Below are 12265 nucleotides of genomic sequence, written 5' to 3' on the forward strand. Positions count from 1 at the left end.
CTTGTTTTTCAGCAAGCACACAGAATTTGTAATTCAAAACTTGTCAAAAAGTGCATTATCATTTTGATTCACTGTGATTTATGGATGGTGATTGGAAGTAGCATACACAATATATGCAACTTAAAACACAGAAATCACACAATCACAGATTGGCTTTGGTTGGAAGGGATCTTAAAGACCATTCAATTCCAACTCCCTGCTGTGGACACAGTTGCCACCCATCAGATCAGGCTTCCCAGGGCCCCCTCCAACCTGGCCTGGAACACCTTCAGGGATGGAACATCCACAGTTTCTCTGGGCAGACCATGCCAGTGCCACATGATCCTCTGAGTAAAATGTCCTCCTAATATCTAATGTAAGTCTCCCCTGTTTTAGTTATAATCATTCCCTCTTGTCCTGTTACTACCTGCCCATGTAAAAAGTTGATTTCCTTCTGTTTAAAAACTCCCTTTCATATTTAGTAGGCAGCTGTGTTCTGTCCCTATACTCCCATCAGGCTTCATTACATGCTTCTATTCTTAAGTTCTTTAAAATACTCACTCCTAAGAGAAAAGTTATTCTGACATATAAAACCAAGGACGATTTACTAGCATCATTCAAGACCACATTTTGATATCTTGTTAATACCTCAAACAGCAATAAATGTTTCTACCTGATATCCAAAGAAGACCATCCACCACATATCCTGCATGGCATGAAAGAGATCGGTCAAAGGACTGTACAAAGGTCCACTTGTTCTTCTTGGGACAGTAGCGTTCCACAGTAGGTAGGACTTGACGTAACTCATTTCTGCCTCCTACTGCATACAGGTATTCATCCACTGCTCCAAGCACAAAGTGTTCCCGGCAGTTCTTCATGGGAGCAATCTCTGCCCAGGAGTTGGTTCGGGGGTCATAGCGACAGGCAGTCCTTACAGCACATGTGCGTCCCGTGGAGTGCTCAGCTTCCCCACCCGCCACAAACAGAAAGTCTCCCATGACAGCAACGCAGTGGTGGCTTCTCCCCATGGGCATCGGTGCAAGTTCACTCCAGTTCGCGATCCCTGCAATGTGGACGTTCTCCTGATCGACTGGGTTGAAGTAGCGCAATTCCTTCACTTTACAGATTTCACGCTTCTTCCCACCAATAATGTAAAGAGTGTCTGACTGGAAGCGGGGTTTTGTCCTTCTGGTTTGCCAAACTGGCTGTGCATAGATACTCTGGTGGTAAGCCAAGGCCTCATTAACAAGCGCTGTTGCGGTTTCACTAGCTTGGACGAGAGGATGAGAAAGAGCTACAGTATGCAGTGTATCCACATCCATAAGGCCAAAGCGGACATACTGGAGAAGCTCATCCATGTACTGGTAGTGGCAGTTGTGCTCCAACCACCTTACAGCCAACTAGAAGTAGGGAGAAGGAAGGGAAAAAAAACCAAAAACAAAAACCACCAATTATTTGGATATCAATCTGCCAAAGTTTGGTCTTTAAAAAACTGTGTTTGCATTCCAAGTAGTGATATCAGTCCATAAAAAAGTAGTCATGAATGCATATGAGTCAACATAGAAGTTACGTACTAAACATCCACCTACAATACACATAAAAGCATTGTACTGCATCATTCCCCAAAAGAATTTCCACAGTATTATCAGACTGCAATACCACTACATGCAATATTCCTACAGTTACCAATGCTACAGGAGACCACAGTCCAGGATCAAGCTGCTGAAGCAATAATAAAAATAGAGGGACTACGTGATCATTGGAGACAACAGGTTCACTAGAAAGACAGGCAAAATTCCAGTTAGATGATCAGAAAAGAAACACAACATTCTCTTCCCTCTACCTTTACTTCAATCTATGAGAAATGAAATAAATAAATAAATAGATAAATCCTTAATTTTTTCTTCCTGCTTCATTTATTTTGTTAAAAATAAATAAAAAAAATAAAAATGAGAGAAGCATAAAAGGACCAGAGAGGAGCAGAGATGAGGTTCTGATGGCTTGAGACTGGAAGAAAGAAGAGAGAAAGACTCTGAAACTGATCAGCAATAGCAGCTGGTATCAACAGCCAAAACGATACACAAACTTGAAATTATATTGTATTCAATCCATCCAGGTCTGAAAAAAGTCTAGAAAGGGCCTAAGCCATTTCAAGAATTGTTTACATAATTCTTGAAAATCTCCAGTGGCGAAAACACCCCAACTTTCACAGGAAAACTTCCCCTCATACTCTACCATCTTCTTTAATTGTGATGGACCTCTACACCTTTCAACTCACTTGCCTCATTTTCCATTTTTGGTTTTGTACCCCAGAGCCCTAGAACCACCAGTCCAGCCCTTGAGTTTGATGATCACTGCTTTTCATCCATAAAAGATGAAAATCAGCTTCCATTTAGGGCTGCAGTAGAAGAGTACATATTGAAAAGATCACAGACTGTAACAGTCTATGCCATTCTTGTTTGTATATTGTTACACAAGACCATTAACATACGATGGTATTACCGATCTAGGCAATAATGACGGTGCTACTATTCTTATCTTTTCCCCCAGAGAACTTCTACAAAACTGTCATTACTAATTCTACTGCTTACTTCAAGTCACTGTTCCAGTCTGCCAACAACATTCTCAACCCTAATTTTATTTACAAAAGTGCTTGTGGACCATTACACAATTCCACATTCTTCTGATTGTCTGAAAAAAAAATAAAATAAAAACTTTATTATTACATTCTTACATCATTCATAAAGACACTGGATGGTTCTAGATAAGGACAGGCTCCTCTGCTTGATTTTTTCTATTCTAGGTGCCTGATAACACCCGTATGGGGAGCTGCCAACTAGCCATGCAGAAACATCAGTTTCATCTAAAACTCACTGCCCTGCACTGCTCATGGGGAAGTCATGTGAAAAAACTGAAAAGAAAGACCTTCTGCCTTACTAAAGACCTTCATATAAGCACAGTATATCAACATCATTGCTACTTCTATATTCTGTCAAAGAAGGAGGGTGACAAACTAAAACCACCTTCTTATAAAGATTAATTTGAAATGTTTTTTCTCCACTGCTCTATTCAACCCCTGCCAAACAAAGAATCAATGAAGGGCATTAAAAATGGCAACAGTAGTTTAGTGAGTTAAATACTGAACTGGTTTCAAAATGCGCATTAGCTGTATGTGTTCCAGGCCTGAAGGTAAAAGGAAGTTAATTACATACACTTAAAAGTGCTTACAAATTTGAAATCATTGAGGATTATATACAAATGTTCTAAATCCACCAAATCTACATATCAGGTGTGTTCTATTGAGACGTTTTGGTTAAATCTCTACCCTATGTCATTCCTCAGAGTCTTCAGAGGTACTTATCTTTCCTAATTGACCAGATAGTGGTATCTAAAGATGGGTTATAAGAAAGAAGGGGACAGACCCTTCAGCAGGGTCTGCTGTACTGGGACAAGAGGAAATTGTTTCAAACTACAAGAGGGGATCCTTCAAATGCAGCACCTAAAGGTATCTTTGGTCTACACTACTTCCATGTTTCCTTGCTGATAAGCAACTGCAACCGAAGAATGAAGTGCATCCTGGACTACGTTTTCTGTACAGAAGCTACTGGCCATCACCCAGTATCACTCAGACTTAGCAGAGGAGTAGTGTAGTAAATTGCAGTAATTTAGGTGTCAGGGTTAAGAACCCGCACATCACTGTATCACCAGGACATTTTTCAGGCATTTGATAATCAGCAGAGAAGCTCTCTAGGGTCTGAGGGAAGCAACTGAGATGTGGGAATCACAGTCTGTTCAAAATCACTTGTCCAGACTAACACAAGCTACTGCTGAACGCAGTTTGATGATAGCAGATGCTGTATTTCTGTGACCAGCACCTAATTCTTGGCCCGCCAAGGCACAGAAAAGATGGTACGACCTAAAAGCAACAGTTTTTAATGTCTTTGTCTTGCTATTGATAACAATGATTGTTACTTGACTTCAAAATGCCATAATCTCAATTTGAGACACTCCTTTAAAAAGTAATTAAGCTGTGTTAAAGCTACAGATGGAGTTATTTATATATATTTTTCAGAGAACACGTGACAGTCTCCTAGGTTGTGACACAGGACGATGAAGCTGGTTATATGGATTTAGGGAAACTCACAAAATGAGCTTTAGATTCATACATTTCTGATGCAGCGTGCATTGTTACAGAGCTCTATAGCAGAATGTGCTGTCTCACACCGTGGAGCATGGGAGAAAACTGAGTTATCTGTGAAGTGAACTGACACTCCAGTCAGTGGATGGTTTGACAGCTATTGGAAAGCTGAGGGGGGAGAAGATCAGAAGAAAGAAAATTAGATTTCCAAACAAGTCTTTTGCATGTAGAAGAAATAGTCACTGATGGAATGCATGTAGATGAAACAGTCACTGTTCTAAATTTCCATTACTGTAAAGGAGGCAAAAGTAAATTGTACACATAGTAGAAACAGAAATTTATACATAATATATCAGCAAACACCTGTATATTCATCAATGTAAGTTCTACCTTTACTAAGTATTTGTTTAATTAATCATAGAAGTCTGGTGCCATCAAGGAAACTAAAAACTTAACCCCATCTATGCACTAATTACAGGGTCCATTTTTCAGCCTACCAGGCAGTGGTGATTAGCAACTACAATCAGAACTGATAAAATAAACTCAAAGCCATTATACACTGTATGACACTGCAAGGAGAGACATTCAAACTACTCTAAGGAGGTCCCAATAGCACTTGAAATTACATCTATGTGTAAAACGCAAACAAGAGAGGAAGTGAAAACAAAGAGACTGTCCACAATTTGGAGATTTAAAATATTCGTATTGCTGCTAAATAATTTACAAAAATAAGGAAAGACTCCTACTGCTAGTACCATATAGGCAAATTCTGTTTAAACTGCTAGAAGCTTCTTTTCCTATTAATTTTAATGTACGAGTGTGTGTAAAAAGGAAGCTACAGCCAAGTACCTATATTAACTTTAATAAATAATATATTTTGCCATATTCATCTTCTAAACTAAGTAAATGACAAAAGTAGGCTCTCAGAAGGACAGGATTTTCAAGCCAGATTAATTTTCTTATTCTGAAGCCTTTACCCAGAGGATTTTTCTGTTCCAAGGTTATATTATTTGATGCAGCAATTGAGTACATTCTCAAAATATCAGGAAATAGATGGAAAACATATTGTGTGCAGTTGAAGTATACATCTAAACATACCTGCATATTGGATTGTGGTTCCACTGTACGTACAATGGCAGCTTCTGCTTCCAGCACAGTGTTTCAACAGTCTCACTCACACAATTTAGGAATACAGCCCTTCCCTGTCTGCCATTATAATCTATATACCATATATATACCACAGCTGAAGAAGGCAAAGGGGCAGTGGAGGTTAAAGCTGCTTTAAGAGTTTCACTCCTGTTGAAGACATCCCTGCAATGGACAGTTACTAGTTTTCCTGGGTTGTCAACTACAGCTTCACTTCAAGGGAGATGCTGAACAGGCAAAGCTATTGCATAAAGTTTAATGTACTTGTTAGAACCAAGTTTATTTGGAAACTGCTTTAAATCACAAAGTCAGCAACAGGGCAACTTTGTTTCTACAGAGAAAGGGCTCCTTGGACTCCTTCCTCAAGAGACAAGGGCCTTGGGAACTCCATTAAAGCCACTTTTGTCTGATCTTCAGCCAATATATTCACTTCAGAGACCCAAAATCTGCAAAGGAGTTATGTTAGTTTATACCACCTACAGTTTCTAATAACTGAGATGAAGCAAAGAAGTGGTGGGAAAAAACTGAGTTGTTTTTCTTTTCTCTAGCAACAACAATTGAACAGAAATATATATATTCTGTAACTTATATTATATATATATATATATAAGTTCCTAAAAAATGAATTTCCACTTTCTCAGTAAAACAAATGGAAATCTCATGCAAACATTCTCATTTTAGGAGAAAGGATAATTTTAAATATAGAAACAAAAGCGGAGGGAAGCATTCTCCTGGAGTGCAACCAGATATATTCAACACCAATTACCAGCTTTCTGCATGATAATCTGATGATGATACATATCAGGCAAAGAAGGATAAAAATTAAACTGAAAAGCACCCACAAATCTCTCATTTCAACACAAATGTCATCTGGATGGTCTTTATATCTTTTTAACATTAATATGTTGACCAGTGCTACAGGTCTGACAAATAAGACAAGCTGTGTTGTGGGAGCTACTGCTGCAGTCACTTTAAGAGAGGCCAGACAACTTCACAAAGAACTTGGAGTCTACTAGTTCAGCACATGATTTCAGCATACACTGTATTGCTGCATGTCCTCTTAAAATGTTGAGTACCAATTTGAACATGATCTGGTGTCTTCATGGACTTTGTGGGCAGAAACCCCTTGCCTCAAAACCACTGTCTCTCAATAGCTGGCTATCTGCAGCAGCATTCTAGCTTTTCACATGAAGTACAGGGCCATAACCTAGGGATAAGCCAGGGCTTCTACCAAAACTCTGATTGAAAGTCCGCTCACCATGTAGAACTTTTCACATACTAAAATGAGCAGAGATTTCAAATGGGCCTGAATTTGGATTTCTAAAGCATCTCAGCCCTTCTTTCTCTGGGGACTACATAGGACAAAACCCAGAGGGTTTAGGATATCAATTTAAGCATTTTACTTACAGCAAACTAAGTTGGCCTGTACCAGGCATATAATAAAAGCATAAGAGTGAAGAATTCTTTCTGTGGAAAAACAAAAACACCCACAGGTTTTCAAAGCCACACCTCACACACAAATACTTTTAGAAAGTAGCACATAAGTCATCAAGTAAATGTGAGGTACAGCAACTGCATCAATCCAGCAGTACCTTATATTTTTCAGCTTGGGAAATGAATGACCCAAACTTGGATGCCACAGAGCCTTAAGGAAGGAAATCTTCATCTTTTTATTTTGAATTAAGAATGTGCATAAAAATAAGACTGTAATGAGCTGCATGTAGAACAATCAAAATTATGAGGTATTTGCATTTCTTTTGCACCTTGAGCCAAACAACTACAAAATTATGCATAGGATTCTCTCCATCTGAACACAGTAAATATTAATAATCTTTGAATCAGCAATGAAATGTTTTTCGCCCCTGCACCCTGAAGAGAGTCTTTCCAACTCAAAAAGTTGTACTACGGTGACTGAGACCACCTATATAAGGCATCAGGCCGAGGCATACATGCGCAGTCTCCGAAAATATTGCTGTGCCATCTCCCAACCTCTTTACACAGCGACACTTTAAAATTACCTGTTTGTCAGTTTTACAAATGTGTATGTATGTAAGCAGCCCCCGGTGTTGTGCTGCATTAGCAAGCAGGCAAGCTTTCATTTGCACATCCTGATTTCACAATCAGAATTAAAACATTTACTCTGTTCGGGGTGAGTAGATAAACAGGGATTTTAAAATTTCCTTCTTTTTTTTTTCCCCCCCACTAATGCGAAAAATGAAAGAAAAATGTTCCTCTAGATATATTATGCCTTTGGGCTCCATTTGAGGGAAGGGAAAAAAGACAGAGAAAGCTACTGTGAAGGTCACGGAGTGAAAGAACTTCCTCGGGGCACAGAATAAATTAAATCCCAAGGAAAAAATAAAATGTGATTTCCAGAGTGTGAGGCACAAACTCAAAATGACAATGATTGACAGCCAAACTATATCCGTGCAATATCGAAGACTGCACGTTCTCATTTACCTCAGTGTAGCCAGCAAGCGCCCATTAAACATCCGTCTGATGCCCAAATTAACCTTCTTGGCAAACTGAAAGAGGCACAAACTATCATAATCAACCTTTCATTATCACAGCAGCCTCTAGTTAAAGGGTCAGAATAATTGTGCCATCAGAGCCCTGATTGTTTTCAATCAACAGACGACTGGAGTGACAGCTCAGTGATGGAGTAGTTTGATGAAACCGCACCAGGCCTAATCAGAGCAGATGAAAGGAAGGCATGATTGGTGCAAATGAACAGTCGTGCCTCTCTTTTTCATTTACAATCTGAAATTACTCTTAAATTTACAGGGTTTTTTCTACCTTATGAGTACCTCTGAAAGAATGTTTGACTTATTATGAGTTCTGACAGTGCAGAGTTATAAAACACAGGTAGGGTTTTCAGCCGAGGCTTTAAGTGGATATTCAGCATAATTTTAACAAATTCACTCTTGAAAAGCACAAAATGACTAAAGACTTCCAATGGCCTAACCTTTCAGTGCTGTTTGATTAGCAGAACAATTTATCACTGCTCACATTCTTCATGATAAGAGAAGATTAAAAAAAAAATTTAAAAAATGGCAAGGATCTCTTGCAAATGTTTTCTCTTAGCCAATACATTTATTGCAGTATTGCTCTCTTGTTCACACACACACCAAAGGAAAAAAAATAATAAAGAACACTGCATTAATAATCCTTCTCCGCTTAGAATGAATAATGGAATCCAAGCAAGGGATTGTTTGGAGATGAAAGCAGAGACCAATTATCAGTGCAGCAGACAGCATCAATATTTAGTTTTCTGGTGGGTTGTTCATTCCCACATTGTAAAGGATGGGAAATGAATTTATCTTATTCTTACATTACTCATTAGCACAGAATCAAGTGCCTCACTCATGAAAAGTAAACTTAAAAAAAATAAAGAAAGAAAGGAAGGAAAAGAAAAAAGAAAGAAAAACCAGGGCTGCTTTGGTAAGATTTGGAAAGAATGGAAGATGAAGGTTTCCTGCACCTCCCCAGCTAGAGCTCACTTCCACTCCAGCCATGTGGCTTCCCACCCTCCCTAGGCTCTGTCAGGAAGGTAGTGTAAATCAAAAGAAGCTCTTTGTACCTTTGAAGGAAACGGCTACTTCAAGTGATGATGGAAAATCTCTTGTTCTCTGATCTTGGTCATCATCAGATGTGATTTATTCTGTCAGACATCACAAAATGCATGACAGTGCTCAGGTCAGCACACCAAAACAAGAAAGCAGCTGAGAAGCAAAGATTATTGTTTGTCTGAAAGAGGAGTGAATAGAGAAGACAGATGTACACACCAAAGGCTTCTAAGACATGTTAGATTTTGTACCATGTCCTCACAAGACAGAATAGAAATGTTAACTCCTTAAAAGCTGTAAGTAGAACACCTGTCCAAGTAGAAAACACACGAGTGTTCTGAACTGAAGAAGCTAAGAGCAGACTTGAACATTCTTGCTGACACAGAAGATGTCATTTCCACTTGTTTCTGTTCCACTTTCATCTGCTGAAGCCCACTGGTGATGTAAGTAAATTCTCGGTAGCAGATTTTCTGGAGAGAAAAGGAGCTGCAAACTGACTTTAAATACCAACCAAATAATTAGCCAATATTTTCAAGTTACCCCTTTTCTATAGGCTGCTTGTATATTCCTTTCAGCTAGCTCTTTCTATTGTTGCAGTAAGTCAGCACACAAGGATAGGGAATGAGGGTGTTTTTTTCCTTTTTATAGTGAGGGAAGTCTACTATCTCAGATAGCAAGAAGACTTCAAACCCAGCCCAAGTGATATCCACCACTTCCAAACCCTAGGTAAACAAAGCATAACAAAAGTTGCCCAGCCTTTCAGTGGCTTGATAAGTATTTTCCCCAGTTCTTTCGCTCAGTTGACAGCTGAATTCCACCTTTATTCCTGTTTCAAAGCCCAGCCTTTCCAAGTATGAAGACATTGTTGACAATACATACCTATATTTAGCAATCTTCTGGTAATGGTCCCAAAACAATGTTAACATGTCAATGCAGAAAGGAAATAAAGTTTGGGAATTTACCATCATACACTACTGGATGGAGTGAAGGCTCAGAAGAAAGCACGTTTCCCTGTATGCAAATAGCGAACAAGTGGCTAAATCTCACATTTACTTCCCAGTAAATATACTCAAGCAGCAGAGCAGCACCTGTGTACCACGTGGGCAGATAAAGTGCACACCCAAACTTGGAGCCTGAGAGAACAGGTGGTAGGAAAGACAAGACATAGAATCACAGAATCATAGAATTACCCAGGTTGGAAAAGACCTTGAAGATCATCAAGTCCAACCGCAGCCTAACCAGTACCCTAACTCTAAAAACCCTCCACTAAATCATATCCCTGAGCATCACATCCAAACGGCTCTTAAACACATCCAGGGATGGCGATTCAACCACCTCCCTGGGGAGCCTATTCCAGTACCTAACTACCCTTTCTGTAAAGAAGTTCTTCCTAATATCCAACTTGCCTTGGCACAACTTGAGGCCATTTCCCCTCATCCTGTCACTTGTCACTAGTGAGAAGAGACCTGCCCCACTCTCACTGTAACCACCTTTCAGGTACTGGAAGAGAGCAATAAGGTCTCCCCTCAGCCTCCTTTTCCCCAGACTAAACAGCTCCAGCTTCCTTAGCCTCTCCTCGTAGGGCTGATTCTCCAAGCCCTTCACGAGCCTCGCTGCCCCTCTCTGGACCTGCTCCAGTACCTCCATGTCTTTCCTGTGCATGTAGCCTTCCAGATTCATTTATAACCACTGCCCATCCAGCCACAGCCCAAGCTCTGCAGATAGACTGGGCTGGGAGAAGCAATGGAGTTGACAGTACGTTCAGCCAACCAAGAGAAGGAAGGCAAATATAAACAAGTTAGGACTTCAGTAAGTTTGGAGCCCAATAGGAAGATTAGAGAGCTCCATTGTTTGTTACATCTGGAGCATGAAGGCACTTGTTAGTGTATCTAGTCTTGGTCTCTCATCATTCTGTACAACAGCTGCAGCATATCTGTCCAGAGCACTAAATCAGGAAACTCTTGGTCTGCTGAGTTCTTCTAACACTTGTCGGTTCATTTTAACAGAATCACAGCAGTTAGAAGGGACCTCTAGAGATCATCTTGTCCAACTTCCTGCTGAAGAAAGTGCACCAGAGTAGGTTACACAGGAAAGTGTCCAGTTGTTTTTTTTATTATCTCCTAGAGGAGATTGTAACCATTCTGGGCAGCTTATTCCAGTGCTTTGTCACTCTCAAAGCAAAGAAATTTTTTCTCATTTTTTATGGAATTTCCTGTGTTCCAGTACGTCCATTCTCCACTCTTCTTTGCTGGTGAAAAACGCATAGCTAATGGTGGTGACTGATAAAAAAAACAACTGTGTTTTGCAGCTTAGAATTTGCTTTATCACATAGTGTAATTGCATCCTTTGTTGTAGTTTCCATTCAAATAAGTAGAAGGCATTACTTCTGGAGCAGTCTACAGTCTTCAGTAGGTACAAGGAGGACATACAAGCCACGTGACTTTGTCAGATTTCTCAGTCAAAGATGTCCATTAGTAGCAGTTTTAACAGCTGTATCTCTGACATGTATTTTTAATAAATATTTCCAGGCAACAGCTTTACGAGGACAGGAAGAATTACTCATACTGATCTTTTCACCAGCCAAATACAAACCCTAATGATATTCACTAACCTCAATAAAAATATTTCAGCTCTTCAGACTTGCAATAAAATTACTACAAAACAAAACAAACAAAAAAACCCAGCTGAAAAAAAGATAACTGAACTACATTAATACATAACATTATATATGGTAATACATCATATTATATTAAGGCAATGAGTTGCTATAACAGAAAAACTAAACTTTTCGTCTACTCAGGCACAAAGTGAAGTAAGGTAGGGACAGAAGGTAAACTCTCAGCTGTTGTAAATTATCACAGCTCATGGAAGTTTGCCATTTTACACCTTCTGGGGAATATGAACTTCAAAATTACATAGCACTTTCCTTCCAAGTATCTCAAAGCAATTTATAATCACTAAAACTTGAGTTTCTCTGTGAGAAGTGTACATTTCAATCACTTTCTAGACATGGGAACTCAGAGAAAAATTAAGTGAAATGACAGAAGACAGCAATGGTACAGCTGACACATAATCAAAATCTTCTGTCCCTTCCTCCCGTCCACAACTGAGTCTCATCTCCACTACCAAAGTCCTACGAAGGCTTTGTGCTCCATGCCAAAGAATGAAGCCTGCTGATATGTAGGTATCTGAAGCATCCATGTTGATCGACAAAATGGATCATGTGACAAAAGCATTTAATAGATTTTTGTAGCTAATAGCGTATCTCCCTACTGGCTATAAAACACTACATTCTTAACCTTCTTGGAGCAGCACAGACCAAACTATTTTGTGTTGTACTTCTGGAAAATGGCATTCCTGTACCATCAGGTCCTCAAACCACGGAGCATTTTCCTCTGTAGTCAATTAGAGCTCCTCTACAAGTGCATATCTACAA

The 12265-nt window shown here is 39.4% G+C and overlaps 1 protein-coding gene across 5 annotated transcripts in view; it reads right to left on the reverse strand.

Moving 5' to 3' along the window:
- The window catches only part of KLHL32 (kelch like family member 32), a 103225-nt gene that overhangs the window by 15447 nt on the left and 75513 nt on the right, over nt 1–12265 (reverse strand). For all 5 annotated transcript variants that reach the window (XM_032443448.2, XM_015858869.3, XM_085541891.1 and 2 more), the window contains one exon: nt 653–1379. In XM_032443448.2, coding sequence (XP_032299339.1) covers nt 653–1379 — 727 coding nt within the window. The remainder of the gene's footprint in view (nt 1–652; nt 1380–12265) is intronic.

The sequence above is a fragment of the Coturnix japonica genome, chromosome 3, assembly GCF_054131305.1.
Source record: "Coturnix japonica strain WE chromosome 3, WE-NBRP24, whole genome shotgun sequence".
In the NCBI taxonomy this organism is placed as follows: domain Eukaryota; kingdom Metazoa; phylum Chordata; class Aves; order Galliformes; family Phasianidae; genus Coturnix; species Coturnix japonica.